General features: G+C 44.8%; 1 protein-coding gene across 4 annotated transcripts in view; it reads left to right on the plus strand.

Moving 5' to 3' along the window:
* LOC115200953 (putative pleckstrin homology domain-containing family M member 1P) overlaps nucleotides 1-16,161 on the plus strand; it is a 31,647-nt gene extending 15,486 nt beyond the window's left edge. For all 4 annotated transcript variants that reach the window (XM_029764102.1, XM_029764101.1, XM_029764103.1 and 1 more), the window contains 8 exons: nucleotides 82-511; nucleotides 783-960; nucleotides 2,482-3,453; nucleotides 3,564-3,709; nucleotides 14,760-14,953; nucleotides 15,185-15,248; nucleotides 15,392-15,549; nucleotides 15,659-16,161. In XM_029764102.1, the coding sequence (XP_029619962.1) occupies nucleotides 82-511; nucleotides 783-960; nucleotides 2,482-3,453; nucleotides 3,564-3,709; nucleotides 14,760-14,953; nucleotides 15,185-15,248; nucleotides 15,392-15,549; nucleotides 15,659-15,776 (2,260 nt within the window). In that variant the 3' untranslated portion in view covers nucleotides 15,777-16,161. The remainder of the gene's footprint in view (nucleotides 1-81; nucleotides 512-782; nucleotides 961-2,481; nucleotides 3,454-3,563; nucleotides 3,710-14,759; nucleotides 14,954-15,184; nucleotides 15,249-15,391; nucleotides 15,550-15,658) is intronic.
* The last annotated feature ends 2,917 nt before the right edge of the window (nucleotides 16,162-19,078 follow it).

Below are 19,078 nucleotides of genomic sequence, written 5' to 3' on the forward strand. Positions count from 1 at the left end.
ACACTTAGGTAACATGTTGTCCCTCGTTTCATTTGGTGATTTCTGTTGACCTCTGACATTTCCTACTTTCTGTAACTACAGTGATCTGGCAGACTTCAGGGAGAGTGCCAACTCCAGTCAGGACTCCATGCACGAGGATTCGTACGTTTCCACTCCGGGTGCAGACCACCTCTCAGAGAATACGGCCTTCAGCGGCTCTGACGGCGAGACCCAGGGGCCATTCACACCCCTCACTGGCTCCTCTAACCCTGCTTCAGTGGGGTCAGACCAGGAGGAGCCGTCCACTAACACCCATGTCCCTTCCGAAGTGCACTCGCACACTGAAGTGCCCTCCAGTCACAGTGACTGTGTAGAGAAAACAGCGACAAATCCTCACCTGCCTGTCACAGAGACGCCACAGGAGAAAAAGACAGAAGATTCTGCTAAGAGCACCTCTGCGCCTTCAGCCCACACAAACCTATGCCTTACTACCAGTGTGCAAAGCAGGAGGGTGTCTACAGACTCAATCACAGTAAGTTCAATCGCTTGTTTTCTTTTTCTCTCTCTCGGTCTCCCTCTCATTCCCTTCATCAGACTCAGTCTGACTCACTCGTCATGTGGTTGACCTGACCTTAAGTTCTTTGAGTTCTCCTTGACCTTTGCAGTCATATTGTGCAAAGTTTTTGCGAAATTATAAAGCATCTGGATTTATATGGTTACGAGCTGAAACAATAATTCTATGTCAAGATTTGCTCAATTGGCCACCAATCATCACTAAGTAAAACCCGTCTTCCCTTTCTCAGCATTCCCACTCCTGGATCTCTGAGGATGACATCTATAAGCCACACCTTGAGGAACTGGTTGACCCCGATGAGTCTTTACTAGGGTCTGGCCCAGCTCGTGTGACTGGATTGACCTCTCCCCCTTCAGAGCCCGAGACTCCCCAGTCTCCCCCCAGTGTGGTTCACCGCAGGCAGATGGGTAAGCTCCCAAAACCAGGAGCACCACCACTTCTATCACCTCTTGAACACAACACCTTGTAATGCAGTCTGTTGTAACCAGTGCTCAACTACCACCATAAGAGTGGCCTTGGTCATGAGGTGATATGACAAAGTATTGTTCTTCGTATTCAACCAATGGTTTTGGTTTTTGTCACACTTTTTTTTTAGTTTAAGAGAAGCAAGATGAAAAAATCATTTAGTTCAATGATGAGGAGTCATTGAAAAGTCCAACTTCTATTATTGTGAAACGAATATCAAGGCTCAGGCCCTGACGGTATGAACTTTTTAATGCCTCTATCAGTAATGTACATGAATTCTGTCTTACCTTCTTGGTATGTGCTTCCTCATTTTTGCTTACAACTTCAGATAATTATAAATAGGTTATCTTGCTCTGTACTTCCTCCTTATGATAGAGTATGTGTAGCCCTTTACACTCGTACCCATATACGGGTTGAAAATGACAGATTTGGACTCCTGATTATGTACTTATTTTGTTCATAGTGTTTCTGCCACTGTCTCTTATTGTTACTCTTTCATTTTTTGTTTATTTATTAAATCTTTTCTTAACTGCATTGTTGGTTAAGGGCTTGTAAGTAAGCATTTCACGGTAAGGTCTACACCTGTTGTATTTGGCGCATGTAACAAATCAGATTTGATAAGTGCCTAAATTGGGCCGCAGTGGCTGTACAGTAACATGCTATACGCAATGTCAGCGCTCAGGTTCTCCACTTCAGATCTGCATGGCTTTTGACTGACAGCCGTTCTGAATTTGAGCACCGTGCGTGACAAGAAGTTGCCCCATCCCTCCTGCTAATTGGGCAACTTTGGCAGATGTTTTGTTTTCTGAGGGAAATGCTGTAAACTGAGGACTCAATGTATTTTTGATGTCATACAAGCCAGCCAAACACCTGTGAGTTGAAATGTGCGCTTCACATTTCCATATCATAAAACTCATGTAACGTACAGTGTAAAGGTATAGAATGAGCCTATCTTTATCGTATTGTGAAGAAAATTTGCTGCGGACTTACACATCTGAATGCAGATGCATTCTATGCTCACAAATTACGATCTGCTTCTTGGAATTGCATTGTGAAAGCCTAATGCTGTAAAATTGTATTTTAGAATCAGCCAGTCATGTTGGCAATAGAACAAGCTTTCAAATTCCCATATACTCCAAACTGTTCCCTTTTTTTGCTACCGTGGTTATGCATATGCTGTCAATATTTCTTCTATCAGAAACATTTCAATGTAGCCCTATCCATATAGTATAGGGCTAAGGGTTACACTTATGTGTTGAATCATTTTTGCACTGCGGTTTCATGTTACAATAAAACCTGTTATACTTGAGTGTCATTAGCAAAGTTTTATCTGGACAGAAATAAGGCCCACTCACTTTAGAGATCCGCCCTTGACTTCACTCGCTCTTTCATTCCCTCCCTTTTCTCTTTCACTCTTCTTCTCTTTCATCCTCGACCTTCCTTTCACTCTTCCTCTCCTTCAGGCCTGTCCAACCCTTTCCGTGGGCTGCTGAAGCTGGGCCATCTGGAGCGACGGGGCGCTGTGGGCATGTGGCGGGACTACTACTGCGAGCTCTCGCCCTTCGAGTTCCGCCTCTACCTGAACGCAGAGGAGCGCACCTGCTGTGACAACTGCTCCCTGCTGCGTTGCGAAGACGCCCGTGTCGCCTCGGCCGAGGGCCGCTTCGACCTGGCCTTCCCAGGGAAGAGGCTCCACCTGCGGGCAGCCAACCACGACGAGGCAGAGGACTGGGTGGACCGCATCGCAGAGGCCGTCAGCAAGTGCCGCCCGTTGCACCGCCTTGACGACCATTCAGAGGTGCTGCAGCCCACTGATAGCTTTGTCATCCTGGAAGAGCCCCCAAAATCTTCCCCTTCGTCCCCCTCCGTACCCACCAGTCCCGAGCGAGGGGGTACTGCGGTTGAGCAGGAGCAACAGCCGCCACTTGAGCTAGACTGGACGCGTCCCACAGTCCCTGAGTCAGACGCCATTAAGGAGGCTGTGCTGTACCTATCCCAGGACGCAGAGGCTCGCAACTGGAGTCCTCTGGTCTTCTCCCTCTCCTTGGAGACTCTCAACGGCTTCCGGGTACAGGATGGGCAAAAGGTGCTGTGCTGCTCCCACCCCATCGAGGGGATACGGGACGTGGTCCCAGACGTTTCTCTGGGGGGACCGGCCTTCTTTAGGGTCGTAACGGCCAGAGATACGCTCAAGCTGAGGGCCAAGAGCCCTGAGGAGGCGCGTGCCTGGAGGGGCCTCATCAGGGGAGCCCTGGACTCCTACCTGGAGAGTGGCGAGAACGGGGAGCCTAATAGCCCCGGGTTAGCCACTGGGGCAGGGGGGAACATCCACAGACTGGTGCAGCATAGACTGAAGGGGGACGGGGTGCTGCTGGCCCATCTATATACAGTGCCCACAGAGAAGGGGCTGGACCTTCAGGGCTTCAAGTGTGCAGGTAGCTCTAAAGCTCAACCTAATAACAGGCAACTCTTTTGTTAACATTAAGTTTCCCTTACCATGCCGTTACTGGGAGAGACCGAGTATGTATTACCGCCTTCTCCGCAGGTTGTCCAAAGCCGGTGGGGGTCTCCCGGGGAAAAGCCAGACTGTGCGAGTTCTCAGGGATGTACTATTGCGACGCTTGTCACCAGGGTGACGCCATCGCCATACCCTCCCGCATGGTGCATAACTGGGACATCACGCCTCGCGAGGTGAGTCTCTCACGGGTCTATGGACCACACACACACACACACAGCTAACATTTGTGTCAAAGCACATCCTTGGTAAACGCTTATTTTTTAGGGTTTGTATAGTCATAAAAATCCAGTCACTGTTCCAGTTCATCCCAAAGGTGTTAAATGGGGTTGAGGTCAGGGCTCTGTGCAGGCTAGTCAAATTCTTCCACACTGATCTCGACAAACCATTTCTGTACGGACCTCGCTTTGTGCACGTTTCATGCTGAAACAGGAAAGCGCCTTCCCCAAACTGTTGCCACAAAGTTGGAAGCACAGAATTGGCTAGAATGTCATTGTATGCTGTAGCGTTAAGATTTCCCTACAATGGAACTAAGGGACCTAGCCCGAACCATGAAAAACAGCCCCAGACCATTATTCCTTCTCTACCAAACTTTACAGTTGGCACTATGCATTGGGGCAGGTAGCGTTCTGGCATCCTGTAAACCCAGATTCGTCTGTCGGACTGTCAGATGGTGAAGCGTGATTCATCACTCCAGAGAATGCGTTTCCACTGCTCCAGAGTCCAATGGTGGCGAGCTTTACAACACTTCAGCCGATGCTTGGCAATGCGCATTGTGATCTTAGGCTTTTGTGTGGCTGCTTGGCCATGGAAACCCATTTCATGAAGCTCCAGACTAACTGTTATTGTGCTGACGTTGCTACCAGAGGCAGTTTGGAACTCTGTAGTGAGTGTTGCAACCGAGAACAAATGATTTTTACACTCTTCAGCACTCGCGGTCCCGTTCTGTGAGCTTGTGTTGCCTACCACTTTGCGGCTGAGCCGTTGTTGCTCCTAGACATTTCCACTTCACAATAACAGCACTTACAGTTGACCGGGGCAGCTCTAGCAGGGCATACATTTGACAAACTGACTTGTTGGAAAGGTGGCATCCTATGACGGTGCCATGTTGAAAGTCACAGATCTAAAGTAAGGCCATTCTACTGCCAATGTTTGTCAATGGAGATTGCATGGATGTGTGCTCGATTTTATACACCTGTCAGCAACAAGTGTGGCTAAAATAGCCAAATCCACTAATTTGAAGGGGTGTCCACATACTTTTGTGTATCTTATACCCTGTAGTTAACTGGTAAGCTATTATTATCTTGTAGTAATGTTTGTCATGTCATCATGTCCCAAAAAAACTTTCCACCGAACTCACGAATAAGGCCATACAAAGTTGATTAAAAAAAATGTACCATTCATTGAAACGGTTATTACGTTCGTTGCAACAAACAACAATCTTGTTGAATCGGGAAAATAATCAAAATATGTGAATAGTGAACATTAATTTTTGGAAAAATATTAATGTTGCCTTTCTTTTGGATTATGTGGTTTAAAACATGTTTTGTAGATACAGTACATTCGGAAAGTATTCAGACCCCTTGACGTTTTCCACATTTTGTTACATTACAGCCTTATTCTAAAATAGATTGATGAGGGGGAAAAAAATCTACACACAATAGCCCATAATGACAAAGCAAAAACAGGTTTTTAGAGACTTTTTTTAAATTTATTTTTTTATACATTTGCTATCACATTTACATCATTATTCAGACCCTTTACTCAGTATTTTGTTGAAACACCTTTGGCAGCGATTACAGCCATTAGTATGACGCTACCCACTTGGCACACCTGTATTTGGGGAGTTTCTCCCATTCTTCTCTGCAGATCCTCTCAAGCTCTGTCAGGTTGGATGGGGAGCATCACTGCACAGCTATTTTCAGGTCTCTCCAGTCCGGGCTCCGGCTAAGCCACTCAAGGACATTCAGAGACTTGTCCCGAAGCCACTCCTGCGTTGTCTTGGCTGTGTGCTTAGGGTTGTTGTCCTGTTGGAAGGTGAACCTTCGCCTTAGGTCCTGAGCCATCTGGAGCATGTTTTCATCAAGGATCTCTCTGTACTTTGCGCTGTTAATGTTTCCTTTTGATCCTGACTAGTCTCCCTGCCACTGAAAAACATCCCCACAGCATGATGCTGTCACCACCATGCTTCACTGTAGGGATGGTGCCAGGTTTCCTCCAGATGTGACGCTTGGCATTCAGACCAAAGAGTTCAATCTTGGTTTCATCAGACCAGAGAATCTTGTTTCTCATGGTCTGAGAGACCTTTGGGTGCCTTTTGGCAAACTCCAAGCGGGCTGTCATGTGCGTTTTATTGAGTAGTGGTTCTGTCTGGCCACTCTACCATAAAGGCCTGATGGGTGGAGTGGTGCAGAGATGGTTGTCCTTCTGGAAGGTTCTCCCATCTCCATAGAGGAGCTCTGTCAAAGTGACCATCGGGTTCTTGGTCACCTACCTGACCAAGGCCCTTTTCCCCCGATTACACATTTTGGCTGGGCGGCCAGCTCTAGGAAGTGTCTTGGTGGTTCCAAACTTGTTCCATTTAAGAATGATCGAGGCCACTGTGTTCTTGGGGACCTTCAATGCTGCAGACATTTTTTGGTACTCTTCCCCAGATCTGTGCCTCGACACAATCCTCTCTGAGCTCTAAGGACAATTCCTTTGACCTCGGATTGGTTTTTGCTCTGACATGCAGTGTCAACTGTGGTACCTTTTGAGACAAGTGTGTGCCTTTCCAAATCATGTCCAATCAATTGAATTTACCACAGGTGGACTCCAATCAAGTAGTAGAAACATCTCAAGGATGATCATTGGAAACAGGATGCACCTGAGCTCAATTTTGAGTCTCATTTAAAAAAATATATATAATAATTATTTCACCTTTTTATTTAACCAGGTAGGCTAGTTGAGAACAAGTTCTCATTTGCAACTGTGACCTGGCCAAGATAAAGCAAAGCAGTTCGACACACAACAACACAGAGTTACACATGGAATAAACAAACATACAATCAATAATACAGTAGGAAAATCTATATACAGCATGTGCAAATGAGGTGAGATAAGAGAGGTAAGGCAATAAATAGGCCATGGTGGCAAAGTAATTACAATATAGCAATTAAACACTGGAATGGTAGGATGTGCAGAGGATGAATGTGCTAGTTGAGATACTGGGGTGCAAAGGAGCAAGATAAATAAATAAATACAGTATGTGGATGAGGTAGATTGGATGGGCTATTTACAGATGAGCTATGTGCAGTGAGCTGCTCTGACAGCTGATGCTTAAAGCTAGTGAGGGAGGTAAGTCTCCAGCTTCAGAGATTTTTGCAGTTCTTTCCAGTCATTGGCAGCAGAGAACTGAAAGGAGATGCAGCCAAAGGAAGAATTGGCTTTGGGGGTGACCAGTGAGAGATACCTGCTGGAGCACGTGGTACGGGTGGGTGCTGCTATGGTGGCCAGTGAGCTGAGATAAGGCGGGGCTTTACCTAGCAGAGACTTGTAGATGACCTGGAGCCAGTGGGTTTGGCGACTAGTATGAAGCGAGGGCCAGCCAACGAGAGCATACAGGTCGCAGTGGTGCGTAGTATTTGGGGCTTTGGTGACAAAATGGATGGCACTGTGATAGACTGCATCCAATTTGTTGAGTAGAGTGTTGGAGGCTATTTTGTAAATGACATCATCAAGGATTGGTAGGATGGTCAGTTTTACGAGGGTATGTTTGGCAGCATGAGTGAAGGATGCTTTGTTGCGAAATAGGAAGCAAGTTTAATTTTGGATTGGAGATGTTTAATGTGAGTCTGGAAGGAGAGTTTACAGTCTAACCAGACACCTAGGTATTTGTAGTTGTCCACATATTCTAAGTCAGAACCGTCCAGAGTAGTGATGCGGGCAGGTGCGGGCAGCGATCGGTTGAAGAGCATGCAATTAGTTTTACTTGCATTTAAGAGCAGTTGGAGGCCACGGAAGGAGTGTTGTATGGCATTGAAGCTCATCTGGAGGTTAGTTAACAGTGTCCAATGAAGGGCCAGAGGTATACAGAATGGTGTCGTCTGCGTAAAGGTGCATCAAAGAATCACCAGCAGCGAGAGCGACATCATTGTATACAGAGAAAAGAGTCGGCCCGAGAATTAAACCCTGTGGCACCCCCATAGACTGCCAGAGGTCCGGACAACAGGCCCTCCGATTTGACATACTGAACTCTATTGGAGAAGTAGTTGGTGAACTAGGCGAGGCAATCATTTGAGAAACCAAGGCTGTTGAGTCTGTCAATAAGAATGTTGTGATTGACAGAGTCGAAAGCCTTAGCCAGGTCGATGAATGCGGCTGCACAGTAATGTCTTTTATCGATGGCGGTTATGATATCATTTAGGACCTTGAGCGTAGCTGAGGTGCACTCATGACCAGCTCTGAAACCTGATTACATAGTGGAGAAGGTACGGTGAGATTCGAAATGGCCGGTAATCTGTTTGTTACTTGGCTTTCAAAGACCTTAGAAAGGCAGGGTAGAATTGATATTGGTCTGTAGCAGTTTGGGTCTAGAGTGTCGCCCCCTTTGAAGAGGGGGATGACTGCGACAGCTTTCCAATCTATGGGAATCTCAGACGATACGAAAGAGGTTGAACAGGCTAGTAATAGGGGTTGCTACAATTTTGGCTGATTAATTTTAGAGAGGGTCCAGATTGTCTAGCCGGGCTGATTTTTAGGGGTCCAGATTTTGCAGCTCTTTCAGAACATCAGCTATCTGGATTTGGGTGAAGGAGAAATGGAGGCTTGGGCAAGCTGCTGTGGGGGGTGCAGAGCTGTTGACCGGGGTATGGGTAAGCCAGGTGGAAAGCATGGCCAGCTGTAGAAAAATGCTTATTGAAATACTCAATTATTGTGGATTTATCGGTAGTGACAGTGTTTCCTAGCCTCAGTGCAGTGGACAGCTGGGAGGAGGTGCTCTTATTCTCCATGGACTTTACAGTGTCCCAGAACCTTTTTGAGTTTGTGCTACAGGATGTAAATTTCTGTTTGAAAAAGCTAGCCTTAGCTTTCCTAACTGCCTGTGTATTTTGGTTCCTAACTTCCCTGAAAAGTTGCATATCACGGGGGCTATTCGATGCTAATGCAGAACGCCACAGGATGTTTTTGTGCTGGTCAAGGGCAGACAGGTCTGGAGTGAACCAAGGGCTATATCTATTCCTGGTTCTACATTTTTTTGAATGGAGCATGCTTATTTAAGATGGTGAGGAAGGCATTTTTAAAGAATAATCAGGCATCCTCTACTGACGGGATGAGGTCAATGTCATTCCAGGATACCCCGGCCAGGTCGACTAGAAAGGCCTGTTCGCTGAAGTGTTTTAGGGTGCATTTGACAGTGATGAGGGGTGGTCGTTTGACCGCAGACCCATTACGGATGCAGGCAATGAGGCAGTGATCGCTGAGATCTTGGTTGAATACGGCAGAGGTGTATTTTATTTCACCTTTTATTTAACCAGGTAGGCAAGTTGAGAACAAGTTCTCATTTACAATTGCGAACTGGCCAAGATAAAGCAAAGCAGATCGACACATACAACAACACAGAGTTACACATGGAGTAAAACAAACATACAGTAGAAAAATAAGTCTATACAATGTGAGCAAATGGGGTGAGAAGGGAGGTAAAGGCAAAAAAAGGCCATGGTGGGAAAGTAAATACAATATAGCAAGTGAAACACTGGAATGGTAGATTTGAAGTGGAAGAAAGTGCAAGGTAGAAATATAAATAATGGGGTGCAAAGGAGTTAAATAAATACAGTAGGGGGAAGAGGTAGTTGTTTGGGCTAAATTATATATGGGCTATGTGCAGTGATCTGTGAGCTGCTCTGACAGTTGGTGCTTAAAGCTAGTGAGGGAGGTAAGTGTTTCCAGTTTCAGAGATTTTTGTAGTTCGTTCCAGTCATTGGCAGCAGAGAACTGGAAGGAGAGACGGCCAAAGGAGGAATTGGCTTTGGGGGTGACTAGAGAGATATACCTGCCGGAGCGCGTGCTACAGGTGGGTGCTGCTACGGTGACCAGTGAGCTGAAATAAGGGGGGACTTTACCTAGCAGGGTCTTGTAGATGACCTGGAGCTAGTGGGTTTGGCGACGAGTATGAAGCGAGGGCCAGCCAACGAGAGCGTACAGGTCGCAGTGGTGGGTAGTATATGGGGCTTTGGTGACAAAACGGATGGCACTGTGATAGACTGCATCCAGTTTATTGAGTAGGGTATTGGAGGCTACTTTGTAAATGACATCGCCGAAGTCGAGGATCAGTAGGATGGTCAGTTTTACGAGGGTATGTTTGACAGCATGAGTGAAGGATGCTTTGTTTTGCGAAATAGGAAGCCAATTCTAGATTTAACGTTGGATTGGAGATGTTTGATGTGAGTCTGGAAGGAGAGCTTACAGTCTAACCAGACACCTAGGTATTTGTAGTTGTCCACATATTCTAAGTAAGAACCATCCAGAGTAGTGATGCTGGACGGGCGGGCAGGTGCGGGCAGCGATCGGTTGAAGAGCATGCATTTAGTTTTACTTGTATTTAAGAGCAGTTGGAGGCCACGGAAGGAGAGTTGTATGGCATTGAAGCTCGTCTGGAGGGTTGTTAACAGTTTCCAAAGAAGGGCCAGAAGTATACAGACTTTGGAGGGCGAGTTAGTTAGGAAGATATCTATGAAGGTGCCCGTGTTTACGGATTTGGGGTTGTACCTGGTAGGTTCATAGATAATTTGTGAGATTGAGGGCATCAAGCTTAGATTGTAGGATGGCCGGGGTGTTAAGCATGTCCCAGTTTAGGTCACCTAGCAGCACGAGCTCTGAAGATGGATGGGGGGCAATCAATTCACATATGGTGTCCAGGGCACAGCTGGGGGCAGAGGGTGGTCTATAGCAAGCGGCAACAGTGAGAGACTTGTTTCTGGAAAGGTGAATTTTTAGAAGTAGAAGCTTGAATTGTTTGGGTACAGACCTGGATAGTTAGCCTGCAGGGTTCTGTCTATCTCTGCAGTAGATTGCAACACCGCCCCCTTTGGCAGTTCTATCTTGGCGGAAAATGTTATAGTTAGGGATGGAAATTTCAGGGTTTTTGGTGGTTTTCCTAAGCCAGGATTCAGACACAGCTAAGACATCCGGGTTGGCAGAATGTGCTAAAGCAGTGAATAAACTGCAGTCCAAACTGTTCGCTGCTCTGGCACCCCAATGGTGGAACAAGCTCCCTCACGACGCCAGGACAGCGGAGTCAATCACCACCTTCCGGAGACACCTGAAACCCCACCTCTTTAAGGAATACCTGGGATAGGATAAAGTAATCCTTCTAACCCCCCCTTTAAAAGATTTAGATCCACTATTGTAAAGTGGTTGTTCCACTGGATATCATAAGGTGAATGCACCAATTTGTAAGTCGCTCTGGATAAGAGCGTCTGCTAAATGACTTAAATGTAAATGTAATAAAGCAAACTTAGGGAGTAGGCTTCTAATGTTAACATGCATGAAACCAAGGCTTTTACGGTTACAGAATTCAACAAATGAGAGCACCTGGGGAGTGGGAGTGGCGCTAGGCACTGCAGGACCTGGATTAACCTCCATATCACCAGAAGAACAGAGGAGAAGTAGGATAAGGGTACGGCTAAAGGCTATAAGAACTGGCCGTCTAGCATGTTCGGAACAGAGAGTAAAGGGAGCAGGTTTCTGGGCATGATAGCATAGATTCAAGGCATAATGTACAGACAAAGGTATGGTAGGAAGAGAGTACATTGGAGGTAAACCTAGGCATTGCGTAATGATGAGAGAGATATAGTCTCTAGAGACGTTTAAACCAGGTGATGTCATCGCATATATGGGAGGTGGAACAACATGGTTGGTTAAGGCATATTGTGCAGGGCTAGAGGCTCTACAGTGAAATAAGACAGTAATCACTAACCAGGACAGTAATGGACAAGGCATATTGATATAAGGGAGAGGCATGCGTAGCCAAGTGATCGTATGGGTCCAGTGAGTGGTTGGGCTGGCTGGGGACACGGCGATTCAGACAGTTAGCAGGCCACGGCTAGCAGTTAGCAGGCCGGGGCTAGCAAGCTAGCATAAGGGCCTTAGAGGGACGTTGTGATGGGGGAAAGTCTGTTTTTTCCTCCACGTGCGTTGACGTCGATAGACCAGTCGTGGAATTAGTAGGGTTCAAAGTAGCAGAGGGGTCTAAGTCCAATTGGCAAAATGGGTATAGTGGTCCAAGAAACTGGCCGATGGATCAGCTAACAGTCCAATAAGCTCTAGATAGCTAGCAGGCCGCGGATAGCAGAATGGGCCTTCAGGGGACGTTGCGCCTGAGGGGCCTGTTGGGATCCTTGGGCAGATTATGTCAGTATTCCAGTCGTGAAGGATCAGCGGGGTTCCGTGCCCCGTACCAGCAGTAGAAGGGGTCTGGATATTGTAGCCGAGGAGTGGGCTTCAGGAGGAGCCCTAGCCAGGAGATGGGTCTAGCATGGACTAGCTCCAGGCTAGTTGGTGCTAGCTCCGGGACGGAAACGTTAGCCAGGAGTAGTCAACCCGGGTTGCGGTTAGCTAGCTGCGATGATCCAGATGAAAAGGTTCAGCGTTTGCGGTAGGAATCTGGGGATATGGAGAGAAAAATAGGTCCGGTATGCTCTGGTTTGAAACGCGTTGTACGAACTGGCGAGAGCTTTCCGAGCTAAAGGTTAGCTGACTGATAGCTGTTAGCTAGCTAGCTTCAGTTGAGGTATTCCAGTTCGGAGGTAAATAGAAATACTTTAGAAAAAAACAGATCCACACCACATTGGGTGAGGCGGGTTGCAGGAGAGTATTTTGAAGTTGAGGTTTAGGAAAAATATTAAAAAGAATGCAAAGAAAAAGATGTCTGACTGCTACGCCATCTTAGATTGATATCAATAGCAAAGGGTCTGAATACTCATGTAAATAAGGTATTTCACCCTGTCATTATGGGGTATTGTGTGTAGATTGAGGATTTTTTTAAATGTATTTATTCCATTTTAGAATAAGGCTGTAACATAACAAAATGTGGAAAAAGTAAAGGGGTCTGAATACTTTCTGAATACTTTCCGAATGCACTGCTTTTCCAGTTGATTTGGCCATCCAATGTATGGGACATTGCAACTCAATAGATGCTAGTCAAACTGCAAAGTAAACACTTCTAAGGTAGCTAAGATAAATATGACTGAAGAAAATTTGTGGGCTTGTTTCTGCTGAATAAAATGATTTGTAGCCTACCATAGCCATATGATCATTAATATATTGAATGAGCAAATTATTTAAAGGCATAAAATGTATTTGGTTGTGTTGCAATGTTTTACATCAAAGGGTGGTCAACCATCCTCCAGGAGAGCTGATGGTGGAGTGTGGGCTTTTATTCCCATCCCCCACTAACAAACCACACTTGAGAAATGAGCTGCTCAACCAGACCTTGATAAACTGTCTCTGTTTGATCAAAAGCCTGCACACCCAGTAGCTCTTCAACCTGAGGGTTGACCTAGGGCTGGGCGATATATCGATATAAAAAATATATCGATATACATTTTAAATGTGATATGAAATTAGACCATTTCGCATATATCGATATAGTTCAAATTTGCGCTTTGATCCTTGCTCCAAGCAAGCTGCAGACCCGGAGCTCTCTGCGCTGCTCCCAGCGCCCCGCCCCTCTTTCATGCACAGAGGGGGGAGGGGCAGGAACAGACACTTCAACAAACATGGAGGAAGCAACAGCGTCTGCGGAGCGTTTTGACGAGGAATTGGTTAGTAAAAGAAAAAGCATTGGCTCAGTAATTTGGAGATGGTTCGGATTCAAAGTATCAGATGAGCAACAAAATCACGTTATATGTAGGCAGTGCCATAAAGTTACAGCCAGGGGTGGAAGCACTACAAATCTTTTTCACCACCTAAAACAGTGGCACAAACTGCAATACGAAGAGTGTGTGAAACTGCGCACTGCAGAAGCCCCAGCCGCAAGCCGTCGACAACCCGAAAAAGCTCCAGCCCCGAAACAAAGCTCACTGCAAACTTCATTTTCCCGCAGTGTGCCTAATGTCTACCTCAAGACAGCATTACTGTTTATCAAAGTAAAAAAAGAGGGGGAAAATGTTTGAGTTGATAGTCTTCTTGTGCAACTGGTTGAGGCTGTTCAGATAAGAAATTGAGTTAACAAAAAGCAAATGGTAATCTCAGGCTGATGTTTAAAAAACATTTTCTCAAACTGAGCACTTTATTTTGTTCATTATTTATATATAATTGCTGCCCTTACTAGGGTTTGTCATATTTTATTATTTTGTAATGTTCGTTATTTGCATCTGGATTTGTTCGAAAGGAGAAGAAATCTGTAATTTGATTTTAATAAGCCATTTAAAGTTGTCAAACAAAAAAAAAGTTGACTTTTCTCATAAATATATATATTTATTTCAGAAAAAGATAGGCCTATTTTATAGGCTATTTTTGTTTAAGATATTTTTATTTAAATGTGCACCTTATGGAGCTTTGATTTCAAAAAAGGTACTCCTGTTATACAGTGTTTATGTTTACATGTTATTGTTATTTGAACAGCTGAGCATTTAATCTGAACCAGGTGAAGAGCCCTGTTTATTATTTATTCATTTGCTTTTTCAACTGTTCACTGAAATAGCCGGTTTCAATAAAACTACTTGAGGCATGTCATATCTGACTTTGACTGAACATTTGCTCTCACTTTGCGGGAAAAATATCGGGATATATATCTTATATCGATATTCAGCCTAAATATATCGGGATATGACTTTTGGTCCATATCGCCCAGCCCTAGGTTGACCACGTGTTTTATACAGTTGCCTAACAGGTATTCCACTTTTGTCAGGGGGGTTAAGTGCCTTGCACAACGGCAGGAGATGGTACATGGGATCAGAGCACTGGCTTCCAGTGTTGATACCACATTAGGCTTAATTTCTTTACACGTACATAGAGACACCGCCAATTGTTGGTCATGGAAATTTGTTGAAAGTCATGAAATTCCCTGTCAAAATGTATATGAACCCTGTTCTTATTTGCACACATCTATGGAAAAATAACTACTTTTGTAATTCTTCTTTTTGCTTTGACATTGAACTAATCCTGTTCTTCTTTGATCAATATTGTTTGTGTTTGTTGTTAAACTGCTCTCGTGTGTCCTTTGCCCTGGTTGTGTACATGTAGGTCTCCAGACAGGCCCTCGAACTGCTGGCTCAGGTTGAACATGAGCCCCTGCTCAACCTTCACCTTTTGAACCCTAACCTGTGGGAGCATGTTGAGGCCATGGCCCAGGCACACTGTCTCAGACAGAGGCTGCAGCTTGTAGGAAACTACCTGCTCACCTGCCGCAGTGGGCCATGCAAGAATATTCAGACCAGGTGTGTGTGGTGCGCGTGAGCGACTTTTGTTTGGGTGTTCTTGTATTGCAGAACTGGGTCAAATGCAAGTTTATCATAGTGAGCTGGATCATATTGATCCTGCATCCTGAGAAATTCAGTCATCCCTGGTCATTCTTTTATGTGATCTTGACTTGGTCCAAAAGGCAATACATAGATTATTTCCACATAAGCTTTTATTGACTTTGTATAACTATTGTTATTTTTCTCAAGACTGGGCCTAAGGACATATCTGTTGGAATCAAGCCATCTCTACAGTGTCATGGACTTACAACAGGTATCTACTATATACAGTCATTACTTAACTGTTAGTCATTTCACTTTTTAAATGAAATAATGCACATTCTTAACCTGCAAGACCACACCACCAGAAACCAAGTAGATGTAGCTTAAATTGTATATTTTTCCATGTGTGTTTAGATAGCGGAGGGAACATATGTGGCCTACTTGAATATGTTGATCCGGTTTGCCTCCAACCACGTTCAACAATGTGACCTTTGCACCCAGAGGGGCTACATCTGCCAGATCTGTCATGCCAGTGACGTCATCTTCCCCTTCCAGTTCGACACCACTGCCAGGTAGGGCCCTGGTCCCTTATCACTTCAATACATTGGGATGTGTTCACTCAGTGATCAGTTCACCCTGCTCTTTCTCTCCACACACTCACTCTCTCTGTCTCCCACTCAGGTGTAAAGAGTGTAAGGCAATGTTTCACGCAATCTGCAAGGCCCAGTCGTCCTCCTGTCCACGATGCCTGCGTCTTCAGAGGTACCTCGAGAGCGATCTGCAGGACTGCTCTGTTTGACCCAGTGGCCTTCCTGTAGCTGCAGAGACCTATGAAATGACAAACAACAAGAGCAGACATTCATGTCCTGCTTCTAGTTTCTTTTTTCTACATGAACTAACCTCAAGTGCAATTAGGAAGTGTGACTATGTACCGACCACAGACAACATGACCAACCGAACTGGATAGTGTAAAAAGCCAGGAGCTACACAACTTGCACTAATATAGAAAGGTTTCTGCTATTGAATTGACGTGATTGACAAGGTGAAGCCCACTGATATGTTCTTACCTCTCTGAACTCTCTCTACGTCTTGAGTGTCCAAGCCAAGGAATCAAATATGAAGGATGATGCAAAGAATCTACTTTATGCAACAAAAAAAATAAAAAAAATACATTGTTGTCATTGGTTGGAGGCTTGTCGTGTTATGTCATGTTTACAGGAAACACTCGCTGTATATTTCTGTACATTTATTATTTTATTTCACCTTTATTTAACCAGGTAAGCTAGTTGAGAACAAGTTCTCATTTACAACTGCGACCTGGCCAAGATAAAGCAAGCAGTGCGACACAAACAACAACAGAGTTACACATTGACTGCACGCTTGTTTATTCAATAACACAATAGAAAAAAAATAAGTCTATATACAGTGTGCAAATGGCTTGAGGAGGTAAGGCAATAAATAGGCCATAGTAGTGAAGTAATTACAATTTAGCAAATTAACGCTGGAGTGATAGATGAGCAGATGATGATGTGCAAGTAGAAATACTGTTGTGCAAAAGAGCAGAAAAGTAAATAAAAACAATATGGGGATGAGGTAGGTAGATTGGGTGGCTATTTACAGATGGGCTATGTACAGCTGTAGCGATCGGTTAGCTGCTCAGATAGCTGATGTTTAAAGTTAGTGAGGGAAATATGTCTCCAGCTTCAGATTTTTTTTCTTTTTTTTGCGATTCGTTCCAGTCATTGGCAGCAGAGAACTGGAAGGAAAGGCGGCCAAAGGAGGTGTTGGCTTTGGGGATGACCAGTGAGATATACCTGCTGGAGTGTGTGCTACGGGTGGGTGTTATCGTGAGCTGAGATAAGGCAGAGCTTTACCTAGCAGAGACTTATAGATGACCTGGAGCCAGTGGGTCTGGCGAAGAATATGTAGTGAGAGCCAGCAGACTAGAGCATACAGGACGCAGTGGTGGGTGGTATAAGGGACTTTGGTGACAAAACGGATGCCACTGTGATAGACTGCATCCAGTTTGCTGAGTAGAGTGTTGGAAGCTTTTTGTAAATGACATCGCTGAAGTCGAGGATCGGTAGGATAGTCAGTTTTAAGAGGGTATGTTTGGCGCCGTGAGTGAAGGAGGCTTTGTTGCAATATAGGAAGCCGATTCTAGATTTAATTTTGGATTAATATGGGTCTGGAAGGAGAATTTACAGTCTAGCCAGACACCTAGGTATTTGTAGTTGTCCACATATTCTAAGTCAGAACCGTCCAGAGTAGTGATGATAGTCGGGCGGGCGGGTGCGGGCAGCGAATGGTTGAAAAGCATGTGTTTGGTTTTACTAGCGTTTAAGAGCAGTTGGAGGCCACGGAAGGAGTGTTGTATGGCATTGAAGCTCGTTTGGAGGTTAACAGTGTCCAAAGAGGGGCCAGATGTATACAGAATGGTGTTGTCTGTGTAGAGGTGGATCAGAGAATCACCAGCAGCAAGAGCGACATCCTTGATATATACAGAGAAAAGAGTTGACCCGAGAATTGAACCCTGTGGTACCCCCCATAGAGACTGCCAGAGGTCCGGACAACAGGCCCTCCGATTTGACACAATGAACTCTGTTTGAGAAGTAGTTGGTGAACCAGGCGAAGCAGTCATTTGAGAAACCAAGGCTGTTGAGTGCTGATAAGAATACGGTGATTGACAGAGTCGAAAGCCTTGGCCAGGTCGATGAAGATGGCTGCACAGTACTGTCTTTTATCGATGGTGGTTATGATATCGTTTAGTACCTTGAGCGTAGCTGAGGTGCACACGTGACCAGCTCGAAAACCGGATTGCACAGGGGAGAAGGTACGGTGGGATTCGAAATGGTCAGTGATCTGTTTATTAACTTGGCTTTCGAAGACTAGAAATTTTCGATTATCGTGGATTTATCGGTGGTGACAGTGTCACTTAGCCTCAGTGCAGTGGGCAGCTGGGAGGAGGTGCTCTTATTCACCATGGTCTTTACAGTGTCCCAAAACTTTTTGGAGTTAGAGCTACAGGATGCAAATAGCTGTTTGAAAAAGCTAGCCTTTGCTTTCCTGACTGACTGCGGGTATTGGTTCCTGACTTCCCTGGAAAAGGTGCATATCGCTGGGACTATTCGATGCTCGTGCAGTCCGCCACGTTCTGGGAAGCTCAAAGGAACAAGTCACTTGTCTCGCATAAAATAAATATTCACTTGTTTCACAAGAGGGGATAAATGTTTACGCCTGCAAAAAAACTGCACTTGCAAACTCACACATCGTGCCTTAATTTTTATTTCACTTTTACACTCAAAAACATCATGTTCCATTGATTGTATTATTGTGTAGCATGCAACATCCCTGAAATTGTACCACAAAAAGTAAATGAGGAAATGGGCAATTTTAAAAATTTTAGTGTCAAAGAATGGATTGTCATTTGCGTGTTATTTGCCAAATGTCAACATTTGTGACTACTTGGATCTTGATACAAATCCATTCATTCACATGGGGAGTTTCTTGTTGAATGTCTTGCTGTTATCACCTGATAAGTTCTGACCACATAAACCAGCATTATTAAGTTATAACAGCTAGTCATTGATTCAATGCACTGGGTTAGGATTGATGCTCCACTTTACCCTGAAACTATAGTCATTCTGCTGCAAAATATCAGTCTGGTTCCAGGCTAACGTTGAAAGGAAGCATGTCATCTTAGATATGCTCTCCCCACCCATTCCGGTATCCTACCAGTATGATCAGCTATATGAAATAACAGAATGTTGACTAGCATAAAGGAGAATATGCTTAAATCACAGTTGCCAATCACACTACAGCTTTGTAGTGGGATTACAGAAAGACCAATGTTCCTGCGTCGTTTCTGAATATTCTAAATAATTGTTCATACTTGCACCTTAACACATTGATGTGACTTTTTTCTTGTAGTGATGTTCATTCAATAGTTTCAGCCAGTTTTCATCCCAGAGAAATCATGATTCATTCAAAATGCCTAGTTAAATCAAAAATAAAGTATATGGCTTTATGAGTAGCCCCTGTATCTGTCTGGAGTTCCCCTACTACGTCTAGGCTTTATGAGTAGTCCCTGTATCTGTCTGC

This window comes from Salmo trutta, chromosome 10 (genome assembly GCF_901001165.1).
Source record: "Salmo trutta chromosome 10, fSalTru1.1, whole genome shotgun sequence".
In the NCBI taxonomy this organism is placed as follows: domain Eukaryota; kingdom Metazoa; phylum Chordata; class Actinopteri; order Salmoniformes; family Salmonidae; genus Salmo; species Salmo trutta.